The 20231-nt window shown below is 50.6% G+C and overlaps 2 protein-coding genes across 2 annotated transcripts in view; one reads left to right on the forward strand and one right to left on the reverse strand.

Moving 5' to 3' along the window:
- Positions 1–7467, forward strand: part of NSF (N-ethylmaleimide sensitive factor, vesicle fusing ATPase) — a 147793-nt gene extending 140326 nt beyond the window's left edge. The window contains exons 18-21 of the mRNA XM_032870954.1: positions 463–597; positions 1691–1804; positions 5308–5363; positions 5818–7467. Coding sequence (XP_032726845.1) covers positions 463–597; positions 1691–1804; positions 5308–5363; positions 5818–5863 — 351 coding nt within the window. The 3' untranslated portion in view covers positions 5864–7467. The remainder of the gene's footprint in view (positions 1–462; positions 598–1690; positions 1805–5307; positions 5364–5817) is intronic.
- Positions 7468–12853: 5386 nt separating this feature from the next.
- The window catches only part of WNT3 (Wnt family member 3), a 45829-nt gene continuing 38451 nt past the window's right edge, over positions 12854–20231 (reverse strand). Inside the window, exons 3-5 of the mRNA XM_032870955.1 lie at positions 17808–18073; positions 16632–17119; positions 12854–13184 (exon numbers count right to left, since the gene is read on the reverse strand). Of these exons, the coding sequence (XP_032726846.1) occupies positions 16640–17119; positions 17808–18073 (746 nt within the window). The 3' untranslated portion in view covers positions 12854–13184; positions 16632–16639. The remainder of the gene's footprint in view (positions 13185–16631; positions 17120–17807; positions 18074–20231) is intronic.

Genomic DNA, 20231 nt, shown 5'->3' on the forward strand with positions numbered 1-20231 from the left:
CCAAGAGTCAGATGCTTAACTGACTACGCCCCCACCAGGAGCCCCCATCCTGCTCCTTCTTAAAAGCATTATAAATCTTTGCTAAGTGGGTGATACAGACTTCCAGTTCATTCATTTCCCTTTTTCCAGTCCCCACCATACGTACACCATGTTGGCTGTCAGAAATGGATTACAGCATATAAGTCAGTATCTTTTTATTTGGTTTGTATGTCTCTCTGACTTACTCATCCATTATTTTATTGCCGTGAATGACAAGAAGCTGTTGCCTTTCTGAATCCTGTGCTTGCTACTTTCCTTTAGATTTTCACAAGGAAAATTCTGATTTTTTTTTTTTTTTTTTTATTTTTTTTTTGCCTAACCACCTGCATTTCTGCAGTTAAATAAATGGATCTTGTTCAGGCTTACTCTAGTTTCCTAACCAGTCTTATCCTGCATTTTAACACATTTTCTCCCTGTGATCAGGGCCGCAAGCTTCTTATCATCGGGACCACTAGCCGCAAAGATGTCCTTCAGGAGATGGAGATGCTCAATGCTTTCAGCACCACCATCCACGTGCCCAACATTGCCACAGGAGAGCAGCTGTTGGAGGCTCTGGAGGTGAAAATGAGTCAATGGATTGCAAAGTGTCTGTTAGAGAGGAGTCGGGGTTGGGACTAATGCTAAGGAGGCATGGCGGACATTGCCCCCGGTGCCTGGTTTCTGTGCTAACCTGGAATAGGGCACCTGGGATATACCTTCAGTCATTTCAGGACTTCGAGGAAGAGATGAATGTTAGTGAAAATGAATGAATCTCCCATTCCTTGGTGTAGGCAGCACCCAGCCTGCCAGGAATGAATTATTCTGTGCCCACAGGGAGAGAGGCATGCAGATTACATGGGCCAGAAACTCGGAATGGAGGGAGGGGAGGGTAGAGCAGTAGAGTAATCAATATGTGGAAAACTTGGTCATTTGCAAATAGCTTTCCACTCATTTACTTGCATTTAATAAATTGGCGCAGTGAGTAAAACCTCAGGGACTTCAAAACTATAGAAGTTGAAAGGGACTGCTTTATTAACAAGTTCATAGTATTAGTATAGAAATGTTTCCTTAAATTTTTTGAGGATGACAGAGTTTAAATTATTTAAAAAATGTAACCTTCATTAAACTCTTGATTAATATCATTGTACACAGGTGACTTGGTGAGATCTGGAAAAGATGTCGTGTGTAGTAATTTGTTCAGCAGTGGTAAAAACTTCTTAAAATTCTCAAGACCCATGCAGTTGGAGCATACTCCAACAAAATAGAAATCATCTCTATGATTAATATCTCCAGATTACCTATGCGAGCAGCTCTTGGGCCGAGGTTGAGTAAGGTTTAAATTTAGTCTCTGCTTTGACACATGTTAAAATTTTTAACTGATGCTTATTATAGTTTGAAGTTTTTTTTTTCTCCCTGCCTCCAGCAGACATATCTCTGAATTATAATGGAGGTCTCTAGGAAAACAGCATTTAGGATACCCGTTTTCACGTTCGTTAATTGTACCTAACGGGGTGAAGAAGGTCAGGTTGGATTTTAAAATAGGAGAAAACCCTGTCAGTGTGAACCAGTCAGGTAGTTCTTACACACTGTTCTTTCAAGGATAAATGTGAGCATTAATAATGTTGATGCACTCTCTACAAAAGTGCTTTTGTCCTTTTTATTGTTTTCGTAGCTTTTGGGCAACTTCAAAGATAAGGAACGCACCACGATCTCGCAGCAAGTCAAAGGGAAGAAGGTCTGGATAGGCATCAAGAAGCTGCTGATGTTGATTGAGATGTCACTCCAGGTAAGATGCTGCGTTCTCCCTGGGATGCAGGCACAGGTGCTTTGTGACGTACCAAGAGGTTTTTCTATGTCCTTTGCCAAGGTTTGGTTTTGTTTTGTTTTAAAGATTGTATTTTAAGTAACCTCCATACCCAACGTGGGGCTCAAACCCATAACCCCAAGATCAAGAGTCACCTGCTCCACTGACCGAGCCAGCCAGGCGCCCCTCCTTTGCTAAGGTGTTGCTTTTTGTTTTTGCTTTTTTAAGATTTTATTTATTTATTTGACAGAGAGGCACAGCAAGAGAGGGAACACAAGCAGGGGGAGTGGGAGAGAGAGAAGCCGGCTTCCCTCCGAGCAGGGAGCCCAATGCGGAGCTTAATATGGGGCTGGATCCCAGGACCCTGGGATCATGACCTGAGCCGAAGGCAGATGCTTAATGACTGAGCCACCCAGGCGCCCCTTTTGCTAAGGCTTTCATTAGTTTGTTATAATTCTCTTATTTCTGTACTCAAGTTGCTATTAGTGGCCTGCTTCTAAGACCAAACAATAACTTATTAATACTTTTCTAACTTCTTAAAATTCACAAATGGAAGAAAAGATTATAAAGTTACTTTCCATTTTAATTAGGGAATCATGAGGTCTTAGAACTAGAAAGGGCTTCAAAGTGGCAATTGCTCTTCTGTCATCACTGCCCACCCGCATTTTAGAGATGAGGGTACTGAGTGTCCCACCAGTGGTCAGTGGGTTATCCACGATCACAGCCAATTATCGATGGAAGGAAGATGGCATCATTTATCAGAGGTCTGGAAGCTACTGTGTCTTTCATCAAAAGGGGCCTGGGAGACTGTTTTAAGGGACAAGCTAATTGAATTATACAGAGTAGACTTAGGGTGTCTGTATTTTCCTCTGGCTGGGCTCCTTGAAACTTCATGCAAACTACTGTAGGGTTAAAGCGTCCAGGATCACATAGAAGACCGAGCCCTAGGCCAGCACCTGGGCAAAAACAGACGAAATTTCTCTGAAACTTTTTCACGTCTCCTGACAACTTACTTTTCCTCTTTTGGGAACTCCACCCCTCCACGTGTCCATCCTGTGTCTTCCTATCCTTATCTGACACACTGGCTAGATAATAAATGTATTCCTGCCAAGTTCTGTGAGTTCAGGGACCTTGGCTTTTACTCACTGTTTGAATCCATAGTCCCCGGAACAGAGCTGGACACAGTCGGGTACTCGGGGAACTGTAGTCGCCTGGGTCCATCCCAGTTCACTGCTGGACAGACTGGCCGCGCTGTTGGCATTTTGTGTCACTGCTCAGGCCTGCCCTCTTGGCCCTGGGAGCAGTGGGTGGCAGAAGTGAAATTTCACTTCCACGGTTACACCAGAAACAGGCTCTTGGACCAATAACGAAGGGGGGACGCAAAGTGAATGCTTTTTAATCTTTACTGGTACCTTTATTTTAAAACAGAATTGTGGCTTTCAGAAACCTATAGTTGAATGTATGGAACATTCTGCCAGATTGAAATTTACTTATTTTCCACATCGAGTGGTAAATTGAGGTTACAGACTAATCACTTGACTTAGGATTACCCTTGGTAAAGGTGCATATACAGATGTATTAGCTCTTCGCTTGGGAAAAGATAAATCTGTCGAGATCGTCAACTACTCTTCATTTTTTTGGTTTCAGCATAATTTTTTTTTTTCAATAATTGCATAGGAGAAACTATGTGGGCTTTTCACTCCAGTCCCCTTCTTCCTTTGATGCCTGCGGGTCAGTGATCACCTCAGTGCCTCTCGTGTGTGGGGCAGAAAGCAAGAGTGGGGCACTCAGGCCTCATCTTCAGCGACTGACACTTCATAGGCCTCTGAGTTTGAACCCCTTCTTGTCAAGTGGATTTTGTGCAGCTGAGTGAATTCTCTTCAGATCTGCCTGAGAGAGACCGAGCCTAAGTGGAGAGGCATGTAGTTGAGCAGAATATAAGTCATGTTACCTCTCTGTTCACGATACACGATTCTGTTAAAACTTGCACAGTGCTGAGGATCTGCTCTGACTGGATGTCACCTGAGGGAATAAAGTCATTTATCTAGATTACTTTTTTCCTCCCTTTCTCTTGACTTTTAATTCCATAGCTACAGGCAAGTCAGTAAGTCATTGCTCACACATATTAAATATATTTAATGGGCAAAGACCTGCAAGCACTGACTACAGCTGAGTTCCAGCCAGTTCCATTTCTTTTTTTTTAAGAACTTGACAATTGATTCATATGTAATTCTATTCCCAAAGAGGGAAAATATTTCTTTTGTTAGCTGTTCACACTTTTTCTTGGTCCTTTGTAGTCTGACCTCTTAACTTTGCTACATTTGAAACTTCTGTTCGATGTTTTTCTGGGATAGAAGAGAAGAAATCTTAAAAAAAAAAAAAAAAAATGTGGTTGGGGGGGAATCTAGTTGCACATTTCCCCACAGCTGCATCGACATTTGAAAGCTCTCCCTGGAGGGCAGGGAGTTCCCTCTTGGGAAACAGACTCCTGCCCTGGAACATTTTTTAAAAGTTAGGTATGTTTCTTACAATAAAAATTCATCTTGAGGAATTAAAGATGTGTTTCATGATCATTTTTTAGATAACTTCACATCTCTGGAGGACCAGTGAGAACAAAATATAATTAAATAAATTAGTATAAACATGAATATAAAAGGAAAATGAATAGAGAAAATTACTAATATCCTAAACTTGGCTCCCTGAATCAAAATTCCCCTATTTTCTCCTAGATTCAGGATGCTTTTTTTTTGTTTTCTTCTTTTTTGAAGATTTTATTTTTAAGTCCTCTCTACACCCAACTTGGGGCTCAAACCCACAAGATCAGGAGTCACATGCTCCCCAGCCTGAGCCAGCCAGGCTCTGCTATCATGATGCTTTTCTGCCACAGGAGACCCAGATTATCCAGCAGCCATGTTAGGGGAGTCACTCCACTCTTCATGTTTTTTACTTTCAGAACCATTTTTTTCATTAATTGCAAAGAAGAAACTACATGGAAGACCAAGACTAAGAAAAGCTAATGTGTCGATCATGAAAAGTTAATAAGCTACTTTTTAGTCATTTACTCAACCTCAATTGGTTTAAGTTTGGTCTCACTTTCATGTGTTGGATGAATCCTGGGAGTTGGATGCCCTTCAGCTCCGCGTGAACAGCTGCCATCTGGCCTCAAACGTGTCCTCTCCAACTTGCTGCATCCTCGCAAAGCGCCAGCCAAGGGGGCGCTCTGCTGAGGTGCCTGGGAATGACCGGCTGGGTCGCTTGGAGCCTCGTGCCCAGTGATTCTCTGTGCCGGGAAATCCCGTTCACTGCTAAATGATGTAATCTGCTTCGCTTTGTATCAGAATACTGGTCAGGGAGCAGGTAACCTATTTCTGTGACTCAGCAGGGCACTGGTGGATGTATGAAACCGAGCATTTCCTTGGCATGAAGTGCATAGTTATTAGACGGTACCATTAACGCGTGTTCTTTATTTCTGCTGATGTATTTAGATGGATCCTGAATACCGTGTGAGGAAATTCTTGGCCCTCTTAAGAGAAGAAGGAGCGTAAGTACACACAACGTTAGGGCCGTCCGCCAGACTTAGCCCTCTGCTCAGTCCGGGTGCCTGTTCTAAGCGTTGCTCTACAGTGCGTAAACATTTGAATTCTCAACTTCTCTTGGACAACTTTGTTTCCATTTATTAGCCTTCTTCACTGTGTTGTAGGTCTGAGAGACCAAGCAAGGAAGTTGGTTGTACTGTTGGTTTGCTCTCCTTGTCCTGCTTCGCAAAACTTCCTTGTCGCAATGCAGGAAAAAACTCGATGGTACATATTTATTGGAACCTGCTTTTAAATGCATGGGGCTACGACCGTTTTCTTTTGTGAAATGCTATTTTAATAGCAAATGCATAGTAAAAAAAAATGTAGAAAACCCATTAAGAAGCTTTTAGTGATTTTGTGATAAATGGTTTTTTTGCACACCCTCACCTGCTTTTTCTGTGTCGGGTGTTTCTTTTTCAGTAGCCCCCTGGACTTTGAAAATGGACTCTTTGAACACGCACAGTGACCAAGGGACGTGACCAAGGTGAAGAGTGAAGACGGCCTGGGACCTTCACTCAGCTTGCTCAAGATCCTAGGCGAAGTGAAATGTTCCCTGCCTTCAACACATGCTCACTCTGCATGATTAGTGCAATAAAACTCCCTTCCTTGTGCTTACTCAGTCTGTTTTGTGGAAGGTACACATTTGCTCTAGAACGCTCTGCTTCCCTCTCTGTGCAAGCTAGGATGATTTCTTCTTCCTTGGTCCTGAAGTGTGGGAGAGCTGCTGCACTTGGGAGCGCTACACATTTCAAGCTCCCTACCACCCTCTCCACCCCAAACCTCTCAGTAAATGTAATATGTTGTAGGACAGCACCTGGCCTGTTAGAAGGAAGACTTTCTAGATGTAAACCAGGAGCAGTGACTTAGAAGTATGGGTTCAGAGGGATTATCTTACAGCTCGCCTGTACTAACACTAAAGCTACTTGGGTATTTGGTTAAAGGTTCTCCCAGAAGACTGGTTGGTTATTTTTGCCTGAAGAAACAGGGCTTTGGATTTCTAAGATGTGGTTCGCAGTCATTTTCAGAGATGTTCCCAAGTTGTAGCCAGGAGATCTTTCTTAATAGAAAGTCCGAATACCACTGTGTTGGCCGTGGCATCCCCTCAGTGTTACTCGTGTGCTCCGTGGCAAGAGATATGGTGGCCATGACCACATGGTAGCTGTTGCTAATGACTTGGGAAAGACCTGTATGGAAAAAGCCTACACCCGTGAACGGAAAGGAGTCATTAAAATAAAGTCATCTATAAACCTCTCAGCACTAATTAGTGTCCAAGTCTAAATGGGAAAACATAATATTAGAGGCATATTACTAGTATCACCATTTTTCTTTTTCCTCAGCTTAGTGACTTAGAATTTATTCTTCCTTTATTTTAAACCCGCTGTGCTATCTAGCGTCGAAATAAAACACTATTCTCCAGGAGAAACCATTTTCTAGCCCTCACCCTGAGACACTTAACATCCATTCCAGTGCATTTAACACACTTCCTTTCCCCTCCACACGCTCCTTGCAAGGGGAAGGAGCACCAGTGGTTTGTCTGATAATTGAGTTAGAAGGAATGGGTCAGGTCATCATATCGGTGAGGAAACTTAGGAAGCGCGCCACTGTCTCCCCACCGTGGCTTCGAATGCAGGGACGAGCAGTCAGCAGCCACCTGAAGGTGCCTCATGCCACCCACGAGGCTTGTGGCCACAGTGGCACTTGGGTGTAGCTGTCATTTGTGCCCATGGTAGAAGGCAGATTATCTCCAGATCCTGCCATCTGTATATTTTTGGTTGACTTCCGTGTCCTAGCTACTTCGTTTTGGGTTTTCACCCCTAGCTTATTTTGTGGCTTTTTAAAAAGTAGATTTTGTATTGTGTAATTCTGCTGTGATCCCTGATGGCCAGTACCCCGGGTCCCCTGATCTGTTGTGCTTGCCTCTTTTCTCCTCCCAGGAAAGCCACACACATTGTATTAACTTATGGCTCTCATTAAATGATCTTTATGTCTTTGTGTTTTGTCCAAAACTATATTGAAAAATATATATTGTTTCATGCAAATGAAGGAATGCAATAAAGAGTACCTATACTCGAAAACATTCTGTAGACCATGTTTTGTACAAAACGACACGTAACTGATAGGAATGTGTGAAGCAGAGGGGGGCCCAGGAAAGCCCCTCCTTGTCTTAACAAGCCTAAGGAGATGGCGGATTTTTATTTTTATTTATTTACTTTTTTAAAGATTTTATTTATTTATTTGACAGAGAGAGAGATCACAAGTAGGCAGAGAGGCAGATAGAGAGAGGGGGGAAAGCAGGCTCCCCACTGAGCAGAGAGCCCAATGCGGGGCTTGATTCCAGGACCCTGAGATCATGACCTGAGCTGAAGGCAGAGGCTTAACCCACTGAGCCACCCAGGTGCCCCAAGGATTTTTATTTAAAAATCTCTGGGTTTCATTATTTAGGAAGCATACTCCATTGAAAAAAGAAATATATCAATAGCGTATTTTCAGGAGTTAATGCACAACAAGAACCTTCTTACTTATTTTGCTTATTTTTGCCTTATTAAAACACTGAAGCAGACCAAAGCCATAAATGGGTTAGTAATAATCCAGAAAGGAAAATTGTTTCTCAATTAGAGTTCCTCCTTTGAAATGTGCAAACCGAGGGATTCAAACACTCTCAGTGGGATTTCTTCACATGGTTCATTTTTGGAATCCTTTTTGCATTTTTCTGAGCTGTCGGATCTCAGCCCAAAAGCCCGCCGATGCTTAGAGTTGGATGAGGTTAGGACGAAAGGCAGCTCAGAGAATCAGCAAGGCTCAGTGCAAAGAGGTCATCTCCCCAGGAGTTGTCCACACCTCCTAGGAGGACCCCGGGGCCACCCTGGGCCCTGCATAACCTTGGGAAGGTAGGGTCTTGAAGCTGTCCCAGTGTACTTCAAAGCTGCCCTGGGCAGAGGGTGAGAGAGTGTACGACGTCACAGGCCTAGCGACAAAGTAAAGGAGACCAGCAGCTGCTGCTTTAGATTTCTTCCTATATGGATGCACTGTGAACAGGCTAGTTTTTGTCAGAAGATATAATTAAAACCTCAGAAAAGGAGGTTATCTCATCCTTTCCGTATTTGTACATCTTCACTGAAATACCTTCAAAACTATATAACCGAGCGGACCCTGGGTGGCTGTCGGTTGAGCGTCTGCCTTCGGCTCAGGTCATGATCTCAGGGTCCTGGGATGGAGTCCCATATCCGGCTCCCTGCTCGGCGGGGAGCCTGCTTCTCCCCCTCTCTGTTCCTCCCCCTGCTTGTTCTCTCTCCCTCAAATAAATAAAATCTTTAAAAATAATTATATACCAGAAAAACTATAATGGTGGCTAAAATCTGAATACGGTTTGCTTTAAGGCTGTCTTCATGTCCTAAAAATTATGGTGAACAGCCTCTGGTTTAAGTTTCAACAGCAAGTCACGGAGTAGATTTGAGTGTGTAATAATCAAATCCTGGTCAACAGACCTGTTGATGCACGGAGTCAGCAAAAAACAACCAAGCCAGGCCAAGCACAGAAGGCAGAAGCGAGACTTCCCGTCCCTTGCCTGGCCACCTGATTCATAAACCTTTTCAAAGACGACACCAGGGAAGGTGTGGATAAAAGTTCAAAAAAGCATGTCCGTTTCAGAAGTTATTGCAAAATGATCTAGAGTTTCTCCTCCACTGGCAAGCAGTGCCAGGACCGGGCCGTGGAGCCAAGCCACAGAGGGCGTGTGCTGTGCGGACACCGGGGCAGGACGACGCTCCATGGGATGCCTGTGATGGGCAGGAATCCCAAGCCGTGAATACAGCATTTGCAAGGGGGACTCGTGTTTGAAATTTCCCCTCCATATGTACATGAGGGAGCACATAGTCTCTCCACACAACCAACTTTGTCACACTCTCTCGGGAGTATCAGATTAATGGTAAGGTCATTCTTTGCCTCCTCAAGAGTTCTCTGTCAAGCTAAGAGAAAACGACAGCATAGCCACCATCATTTTGCTGCATTGACTTTCCTCATCTGTGTGTCGATCAGCCACAGCTTACATGTCCATCTATATACCCAGGGCTGGCGTGGAGGTACCACTGGATCCGTCTAGAATCACCTACCCATCATCCCTCCCCCTGCTTTCCTCTGCCTTTATTTGTACCCCATCCCCCGAGCCTTGAACTCACGAACGTTCTCCCCTGCTTTTTTCACATTCTTTCCAAGCTACCGCTTGGAAAGAGATCTTCCCAAGCTACCGCTTGGAAAGAGATCTTCCCAAGCTACCGCTTGGAAAGAGATCTTCCCACGATATTGTTTCTTTCTTTTGGGTCTTCTTTTTTTTTTTTAAGCTTCCTCTTATTTTTAGATGTTTATTAGTATTCATACTTATGGAGAAATTGAATGTTCAAGCACTGTAATCAACTGCTTAATCATAGAATATGATTAATCATAGAAAGGATTGCAAATGGCCTTGGTAAGTATGAACAGGGACCATTTAAATGTTTGGCAATCTTATAGGTTAAAAAAAAAAAAAGAAAAGTACTCAGGATACTAGGAGAGACGAGTATTAGTTTTATGTTGGAGTGAAGTACAAGGTGAGCCGGGCTGTGAGATACGGAGATTTCTGTCTACGCTCCTTGTCCAATAACTTAATGCAGCTAGCACAACCATTTTTTGTGGTTTAAACTTTTCAGGGACTAAACAGAGACACATCAGGGGCACAATAAAGTTCATGAACTTCTAGTCGCCGTTCCTAATTAAGGTTCGAGGTCTGAATGGAGCATAAGGCAGCCCAGCGCCAGCACCCAGGGCAGGCTGCTTTATTTTTATGTTGTTTTTGTCTCTGCAGTGAGATGAGTAAGATTTGCTCCTAATAAAGGTAAATCAGGAGAAAGAGAAAGAAAAGGAAAGCGTTTTAGCTGCGCCACATCAACCGAAGGTGACATTTTATGGGTCGGTGTGAAGACCAAAGGGCGGTCTATCGTCATAAAACCGAGTTATTGCCCCTCGTCATCGAGAGAGCATCGCTTGCGAGCTTCAGGTGAGTCCTTTTGAAGCAGCAGTCTGAGAGAACGCCCCTCCCACAGCGTGCCCACTGCTGGGTCCTTTCTGCCCAACCTCCATCAATAACACCTGTTCCAGACCACCCAGAGGCCAGGGCAGACCATTTCTTCTTCCCGACCGACCTACCCTTTCTATAGCCGAGCTAGCAGGAGGGGAAGCCATTTCCAGTCAGGTTTCATTTTCAATAGAGCAAATCCTATTTTCCCAATAAATGGAGTTGAAAACATCGGTGAGGAAAGGATTAACCAACCCCGTGGGCTGCTGGCCTTGCGCCACATCTTTTGAGTGTCTGTGACATTCATTTGTGCAGTGGAAATGCTAGTCTATGAAAGGAATTACTGCTCAAACCGCTTACTTCCAAACCTAGGAATTACTTGTCAGATGTTGACTTAGAACAAGGTAAGCCTGTAAGAAAGTCCTACAGTAGATGAGACCCACTGTCCATGATGTCTGAGATGATCCTGCTTAGAGAACAGAGGAAATGGCTTTACTCGGGACCACGCACTTCAGGGTGCAAGTTGAGGCCACCACATCCAGAAATCGGATATTCGCAACCTCCTGAGCGTTAATCTGGAAACCCCACACATTGTACAATGTATCCATTTTAAGTTTACCTTCTCTTTAATGACTTAACAGAAAAAAACTGCATGATGAAATAGATTTTCTCCAAATATATATATATTTATATAATATATAATCTTAGTTAACTCAAAGGTATATACATTGTATAATAAATAATATTTATAAAAAGAGACTTTTTGAATATAAAATCAAAAAGATCAACAACTTCTACAACTTTTTACAAAACTTTGGATACAGCAGGTCGGTAGGAAATTTCGGTTGGATACTATTACCTGACTACAGCGAGAATAATTACAATGTGCTCAGTGTACTATTATTAAATAATTACTTGTCAGCTACTTGAATACGCCCCAGAAACATGACTTTATCACTTTTAATATAGAATACATAGATATGAAAAGACTGTTCTGAAAATTTGTATCCGTTCTGCTGAAATAATTCTCACATAAAGCAAGCATTATCCGGTTGACATGATTGAAAACTTTTCAGTCTAAGGTGAGATGGGGAGGGGCATTTCGGACTCTCCGGACAGGGGATGGGATGTGTATCTGTAGCCGGGCTTGTTGCCCACAGATTCAAGAGTGCGGGCATGGCTTCTAGACGGTCTTGGCAAGCCTGCCTGAGTAGAGCAGGAAGATCACTTGACCCAACAGCTGAGGTCAGTGTTAGACCAAAGAGAGAAGGGACTAAAGAAAGGAAGAAACAACTCTTTTCCTGTCTCTATCCCTGCCGCCTCTCTTCTTCCTGATTCTCCCTAAGACAGAGCTGTGGCCTGGGTTTGTGCTGTCCGATCCGCTGGCCTCCGTTCAGGACTCTTGAGAGGACCTGCGTGGAGCACGGGGAGCTCAGCGGAGAGAGGTTTTACCGGAGGGAGCAAGTGACTGCTTGCCCGCCTTCGAACACCTCCTCCAGATCCTTGGGAACTGCGTGGACTGGTGGGCTCTCTGCACACAGGTGAGGCCAGCAGGTGTGTGTTAAAGAACTCTGCGTTTCTCTTTTACCCGCACAGGCCAAAGGAGGGAAAGGAGGCCGGAAGACAGGTCTTTATCGGAGAGGGAACTAAGGAGCCGTGTTATCCTCCCTAGCTACAAGTCACCAAGTTGGAGCATCAGGAATCGGCCGCTGCTCTGTCTCTGACCCTTTGTCTGATTTCTACCCAGGCGACCTAGACTCCCAGCTGCTCTCCCTGGAGTTGTTTGGGTGGGGAATCTGCCAGGGAGCAGGGCCGGGAGGGAGTGAATGGCCCCTTCTAAAGATACCGCTTCTTTCTTTAGGAAGCCCAATGGAGCTGCAGAAGGCTCACCACCCCCTAAACATAACCTATTTACATCGGTTCATCCTTTAAAAAAAAAAAAAAAAAAGGCCCCAAGCCCTGCCCTGCATTCCTGGTAGACAGCGCGGAAGGGGAGCAGGAGACCCGGAGCTGGGACTGCGGTTCACAAGGGCCTCGTGTGTGGAACAGGGCTGCAGAGGAAGCGAGACTGAGAACAAGACCCAGCCGCTCTTCCAACGGCCTGCCAGGCCACCCAGCGCTCCTGCTTCTTCAGGACTCCCAAGCCCACCCCCACAATTGCTTTGGGCCTCCCTCCCACTGGATCCTAGCTAACCCTATGGCTTTCGTGAGAATGTGGAGGTCTATCAGATCTGAGCAGGAGGAGACAGAGAAAAGGAGACTGCTGGGCTCTGTCCTACTTCATAACGCCCACCGCACAGGCATCTTGCATGGCACCAGGAGACGCCTTCTGGAAAGAGAACCTTGCCCCAGCCGAGGTCTTCACCACCAGGCAGAGAGCTCACGGCAGCCCAGCCTGTTCTGTCGGAGTAGCATTTTTTTTTCCATTTTTATTTTCTTTAACATGTGCAAAGATAAGCCTGGGGTCTGTTCCTATCAGACCCTAGAGAACTAAAAAGAAAGCCCCTTCTTTAAAAACCACACACCATCCACAGCAGGGTGAGAAACTTAAGAGAGAGGGCGAGGGAGGCCTCCCCAGCATCGGGCAGCTCGGGTCCAGGTCATTTACCGCACGGGCGTCTGGCAACAGTCCGGGTGCCTGGCTGCCTGGTGCTGAGGGCTGAGCCCGGCTCCAGGTCCTGCTTTCCCATGGGACTTCGGTGACTCTGCCCAGCCACACACTTCACCCGTTCCCAGTGCCCTTTGGAAAACAAAGAGGGAGAATCAGACTTTAAATCCCTTTCTCGGAGGAACTGCCCATTGGGGTATCGAGATTAGAGGCTGCAGATGGGAGAGCTCGTTGTTTCTCCTGTACTCGGGGGCAATGGGGAACTCAAGGGGCTTTCCTACACCCCCTCCTCTGCTCTGGGGGGGTCTGCTGCTAAGGGAGAGTGCGGGATTTAAACAGGATCAGGAGGGCTTGGGCCACCGCTGACTGGGACCCAAACCCTACCTGCTCCACCTTCTGGCAGGGAGCTTGGGCAGCAGCCCCCAGGCAGGAGTCTACCTTGTAGAGAGACTGAAGGCCTCTCCGGTCCGGGGCCCATTCCCCGCTAGAGTAGACGTGGGCACTGTGCTTTTCTGTCCCACCAGTGGTTTGATAATGAGCTGTCTACACAGGAGCAGGGCTATTTAATTAACTATGAATAATTCCTTCCCGGGGGAGCACCAATGTGTACCTCTTACTCATTTGTGTATTTACATCTCACCAAGGATGAGAGGCCCAAAGCACTTTCATGGGCATTCCCAACCAACCTTCCATTCCCGGGGGTGGACAGGGCCAGTGGAAGACTATTACACTGGGGCAGAACCGGAGCCTCAGCAAGACTAAGCGAACACGTCCCAAGGTTTTGTGGCAAGTTAGTGACAGATCCAGCACTTGGGGCCAGCCAGACCCCCTGCCTCTTGTCCAGAGAGAGCCCTCTCCAGCTTACTGTGGCTCACAACATCTGAATAACAAGGAAAATGCCTGGTACTTGCAAGGTAGGCAATCGGCCGGTTGTTAGGCCGTTAGCACCAGACAGCTGGACAGAAGCCACAGGCAATGGAAAAGATGTTTTCCCCACCAGGGAAGGACTGGGAATCTCCCCGTGGCCTAAAGCCGTTTTGACTGGGGCTCCCCACCGAGTGTGTGGAAGGCATATGTCCCTGTCAGCCTGTCTCGAAGGTTCCCCTGTTGCCTGCAGTGTCTGTGTGGATGAAGGGAAAGGAGAGGTAACCAGGTCTCAGCCAATCTGGGGCCTGTGGTTCAAGACCAAGCACTGCGCCTGGAGAACGTCGCTCGCAGAGGTCAGCCCTGTCTGGTCCGGGGAATCTTTGCTGCCTCCTTGGACCATGAACCAGGCCCAACCCTGGGGTTATCCAGCCTCTGGTCCACACAACCACCCCTCTGTTCTCAGATGAGGGAACCGGGGCACAGAGAGGCTCCCCAGCCTGCCCCACATCACTCAACAGTTGAAAATTTGTCCAAAGGGCACCACGTGGGGAGAGTCCTCCACTTGTCCCAGAGCAAGGGCTCCAGAATGCCCAGAGCAGAGGGGCGGGGGGCCCTGATCTGCCTAAATAAGGCATCTGAGACCATGTCTCTAAGACTGGAGAAAACAGTATTGTCCTTCAGAAATGGGAGGAAAGAGAGCTGAGGATGTATTAATTCCTCCTAGGATCAGCACTAATTATACGGGTGGCAGGCAGGAGAGTTTTCCGGATACTGAGGGTCAAACCAGTCCCTCCCTCCGCTGGTTGGCAGATGGCTTCTCTTGGCGGCCTCCCCCCACCCTGCCCTGGGAGGGGAGGCACCAGAACACCTACTGCTTCTACAGTCCCAGCCGGACCCACACGGGAAGTTCAAGGTCCCTATCCTAGCAGTGGGTCCGCCATTAGGGCTCTGGCATCCTAATTCCCCCTCAGCTGCCCCTCAGTCCTGCTTGGGGACCCCACGCTGGCTCTGGCCACAGTGGCCACGCTACACTGAGCCCATGAATGCGTTCATATTCGCGGATTTTTTTCTCTCACTGTGAGAAACAGGAAATGAAACTCGCCCAGGCGATGACACCGTCTCACTGCGCAATGTCACCCTCACGTCACAGCTCTCTTGATGGCAGTTATCACTCCCGATTAGTATCAGATTCAGACAAGCATTCACTTCTGGTAGCTCCCTGGGGCCTCATGAAACTTCCGTTAGGCTCCTGATGCCCCGGTACGGGTGAGGAAACTGGACTTCGGGCTTCCAGGGCCGGTACGTGGCAGAGCTGGGCCACCTGCGTCCCCTCTCCACCGGCCACATGGCGCCCACTTAGACACGAACAAAACTGTGCCTCCGGCTGCCTTTCTGAACCCTGTCCCTGCCAGGTCCTAACTCGAGCTCCACTGAGGGGCCTCCCAGAGGGACTCACCCAGAGCTGTCCCCAGGATGTGGGGGCCTCCACACTGCAGAGAGGCCCGGCCCCTCCCCCAGGCCCACATAGTGTGGACCGGAGCCACCAGCTCCGAGGTGCCCTCTGTGGAGCTGTGTGACCCAGTGGGGTGCTCGCCCCTACCCTGTTCCAGGGGGATGACCCAGGCAGGTATGTTCTTCACAATGAACCAAGCACTGTCCCCACAGCTCCTCCGGGGAGGAAGATAGATAAGGAGGCAGATCTATAAAAACTCTCTTATTGGGGTCCCCCAGCTGGCAGGTGGTGGCAGTTGGACCAGGGCTCACGCCTTTATATACTAGGCTCCTTCTCAGGTAGAGAAAAGGGAGAGAGGGCACAGTGGCCTTGGACCTTCCAGCTCCCAGACTCCAGGACCACCTTACATCAGTCCTGACCTATGCTGGGGACCGATGGCTCCAAGGGCCAGGCACCGTGTCTCCCACGCAGGCCACCTCTGGGAAGCTTGGGAACATAACCCACTGGCCTTTGATCCCTTGATTACTCACCACCACCACTCTGAACTTGAATCCCTCCTCCTCCTCCCCATCCCCTTCCATAAACTCGGTGAGAGCGCCCCCGCTCCACCCAAGCTTCAGATCTGTCAGGATATGGGCTGATACACCGCTTCCCCCACCCACCTCCTCAAGGTCAGTAGGATTTATGCTTGTGCAAAAACTTGCCCTCAAAGTTCAGGGTGGATGCAAAATGACTCTGCCCCGGGGTGAAAGAGAGAGGATCTTTGGCCTATTATTTCAACTATTTTAACCCTCTCGTTTTAGGGTAAGAAAACTGAGGCCCATGGAAATGAAATAACAGGAAATTAGGGACTTCCTGGAACAGGGCACAGTTGAGACCAGAAGTCAGGTGTCCTGGCTTCCAGCCCCACAACGTCCCTCCTCTGGCTCAGAGCCTCCAGATGCTCAGTAATGATGGCCAGTGGCCATGCAAACATCTGACCTGGCTCATAATTTACTAACTTGTATACAAACATTAGACAATTTCGCGCAGTCTTGCGTACACATGCTCAGCTGGTATCCGTACTTTGCGTAATCCGCCCAAAGCTGCCCAGGGACCATCCCCACAGATGCTCGGGGAAATCCTGGCTTCCTGCTTTGGCCGTGGAAACTTGGGTATCTTGGACAGCTCAGAAAGAGAAGTGGATTAGTCAGGAAGAGGAGCTGGGAGAAAAGGGTCCCTGTCCCAAGGCCCCGCAGCCGCCCCACCCTCGGCCCTACCTGGCTCCCTACTTGCAGGTGTGCACATCGTAGATGCGGACGCACTCCTGGCAGCTCACGTAGCAGCACCAGTGGAAGATGCAGTGGCATTTCTCCTTCCGCTTCTCCGTCCTCGTGTTGTGGCCGCGGCCACAGCACAGCAGGTCGCAGCCATCGATGCCGTGGGAGGTGACATTGCAAGTCCGGTCCCTGGTGCCAAAGGAGCCCGTCTCGGGGTTGGGCTCGCAGAAGTTGGGGGAGTTCTCATAGTAGACCAGGTCCCTCTCGGTGGGCGGCTTGAACAGCGCGTACTTGGCACGGAGGGTCTCCACCCAGCCGCGGGATTCACGGTGCTTCTCCACCACCATCTCCGAGGCACTGTCGTACTTGTCCTTGAGGAAGTCGCCGATAGCGCGGAAGTCGGGTTGGGCCCACCAGCAGGTCTTGACCTCACAGCTGCCAGACAGCCCGTGGCACTTGCACTTGAGGTGCATGTGGTCCAGGATGGTCTGGAGAAGAGGAGTAGCTGCTGGCCCCCAGCACAACCTCACTCGGGAGCGCACCTAGGCCCTCCCGCTCTGCCCCCGCCCACCCCATCCCTGGAACCTTCTCTATTTCTACTGGGGGTCAGGAAGAAAACAGATTGGGGCTGAGGTATGGACCTAAAGAATGATGACCATTGTTTCCCTCCCTTCACAGCCCAAGCATTGGCAGAAATCGCAGCCATTTCTCAAAGCTGTAGGAGATAGGGATTGTGAACCCCATTTAACAGATGGGGAAACTGAGACCGGGAGCGTAAGTGACTTGCCCTAGGTCAGACAACCAGAGGAAGCCGTGGAGGTTGAATTCAAAGTCAGGCCCTCCCGTCTTCATGGCCCTGCCTAGGCAGCCCAAGTGCACCAGATGGGCTGGCGGGGACCTGCTCCATGGGGTCTGCCTCACTACTGAGCTGACAAATCCCCGGGCAGGCGCAGATGGGGAACAGCCCAGGGAGAAAGGGTGAACAGGACGGGTGATTGTGGGGGTGTGAGTGGAGGCCAAGTTCTGCCAAGGGGAAAGAGGAGAGTAGGGAGCCCGGGATGCACAAGGTCCACTGGAAGGGCAGGGTGGGGCAGGGGCGAGGCCAGGCGGGAAAGGCAGGGACAGGGTCCGCAAAGGGGTACCAGGCAGGGTCGGGCGAGGACAGCCGCAGCTCACCGTGCGGCCCGCCTCGTTGTTGTGCTTGTTCATGGCTGAGCGTGCGTCTGGCCTGTTCTCGCGCGCGTCTGCGAACTCCCGGGACACGAGCACCCCGAAGTCGGCGTCCTCGCTGCAGCCGCCCCACTTCCAGCCCTCGCCAGGCGGCCCCTTGTGGTGCGAGTCACAGCCGCAGATGGTGGAGGTGCCCTCAGCACAGGAGCGTGTGACGGCGAAGGCCACACCGGCAGAGGCGATGGCGTGCACGAAGGCCGACTCGCGGGTGGCTGTGGGGAGGCCAAGGCTCAGGCGGGGTCCTGCCTCGACCTCCCCAGCCGGGAAGAAGGGCTCGCCAGCCCCAAGGAAAGAGGGAGGAGTCGAGGTACTCTTCCCACCCCATTTGGCTGGCCCAGCCTCTGAGGTATCTGCACTTTACAGATGAGCAAACTGAAGCAGGGGGCAGATAACTGATTAACCCAGGGCCCTAATACCTGGTACTGGTCAGAGCCAAGCCTGCCAGAAGCAGGGGCAGAAACTATAGCTCTGGCCGGTTGCTTTAGAGGTGAGGTGGTCCTGCTCCATCCTGGCCCCAGGCCCCCTACCCTCTACCTGCCCCAACTCCAGAGACTGAGAGAGCACGGGCCTGAGCCCTCCCCATCCTGAGAGAGCCTGGGGCCTGCAGGAAGGAAGCCTGGGAACCTACTGCCTAAACTACCCAAGTCCACCCCATCCCCCACCTAGATGCACTTGGGCAGATCCCTTCCTTTTCTGGGCCTCAGTTACCCTCTTTGTAAAACGGGTATAACTTCCCTTTGCCACCAGAGTTCCTGACCAGGAGGAGAGTGGCCCCAGTCCCATGCCCACTCCCTGCCATCAGGGGACAATCCCTTGAAGGAAAAGAACTTCTCAGGGGTGTCCCCCAGCTTCAGGATCCTGATCACCACCTTTGGGCGCTCAGTATGCACCAGATTCTGCCCTTCAGGTTCTTGATCTTATTTAATCCTCTTAATAAGAGCAGAAAGGCTTAACACAGAACCATTTTACAGATGCAAACATTGAGGATTAGAGGGCCAAGGCCTGGGAGACCTGCAGTCCAACCATCTCTCTCCGGACAGGCGAGAAACCCAGATTGGGCGGTGACACGCCCGAGGCCACGCAGGCCGGCCTGGAAGCCAGAGCTCCCATGCCGGGTGCTGAGGGATCGCGGCTCCGCACACAGGCGGGAAGCCGGGTAGCCTCGCGGGAGGCGGAGGAGCCGCCCGACCCGCTTCCACGGACGCCCCGCCGCCGCACCGAGCCCTCGCCGCCCAGGCGGACTGAGACCGGGGGTGGCCGAAGCCCAAGGCTCCGGTCCCTCCCCTCACCCCAACGCCGCTCCGCTCTCCTCGCCCCGGTTCCGGCGCCCGCCCTCCCCGAGGCGCCCGGGGGTGGCGGCGGCGCCGAGGGCCAGCGCCTCGCTTCCGGCCGGGCGCGCGGCCTCTCGGGGCGGCGGCGGCGCCCGGACCTCGGGCCGCGCTCGGTTCCCAGCCCCGGGGACGCGGGGGCGGCGGGGGGCGGGGCGGGGATTAGCCTGGGAGCGGCGCTGACAGCCCCGCTGTGCCGGTCCCCGTCCGGCGGGGCCCGCTGGGCCGCTCAATCCGCCTTTGTTCGCGCGGTGTCACACCGCATTACCCGCATAATGCGGCCGCCGGGCCCGGGCCGCCGGGCCGGCCGCCACCGCGTAGCAACGGGCGGCTCCCGCGGCCGGGCCGCGCCCCCGGCCCCGGCGCCGGCCCGCGAAATCCTCATTGAAGCGGCGCCCCCCGCCCCCGCGCCGCGCCGAATGGCCAGAGGGCGTGTGAATGGCGCGGCGGCCGCAGCGGGCGCGGGGCCGGGCCGCGCGGTGGGGGGCGGCGCTCGGGCCCCTTTCAAGCCGCCTAAGCCCCTCCGGGCCGCCCGCGCCGCCCCGCCCGCGGAACGCGATCCCGGGCTCGCCTGCGCCCCGCCGTCGCGGCCCGTCGCCTTCCGGCCGCCGACCCCCGCGGCCTCCGCCCCACGGGTGCCGCGCGAGTCCCCGGCCGGCCGCGGCCCCGCCTCCGGGCCGGCCAGACCGTGGGGAGCCGGTCCCGGGCTCCGCCAGCGGTGCGCGCCCCGGGCAGGGCGCACCCCCACCCCGCGCCCCCGCGCCCCCTGGCTCTCAAAGCGTGTGTGTGGGTTGGGGTGGAGGGGGGTGGAGTGGGGTCGGGGGGTGCAGAGATGAACGCACCGCGGCCCGCGCGGCGCGGGTGAGGGACTCCCCGACCTTCCCGGACCTTCCTCGGCTTCATCAAATTCCTCGAGTTTCTGACTTATTACCCAGCTCCCAAACCGCCCCCCCACCCCGCGCAACACAGAACTGCCCTCTTGCAATTCAGAGATGAAGGCAGGTACCAGAACCTACAACGTGATGGAAAAAGTTTAGCACAG

The sequence above is a fragment of the Lontra canadensis genome, unplaced genomic scaffold, assembly GCF_010015895.1.
Source record: "Lontra canadensis isolate GAN:19392208 unplaced genomic scaffold, GSC_riverotter_1.0 scaffold41, whole genome shotgun sequence".
Taxonomy (NCBI): Eukaryota; Metazoa; Chordata; class Mammalia; order Carnivora; family Mustelidae; genus Lontra; species Lontra canadensis.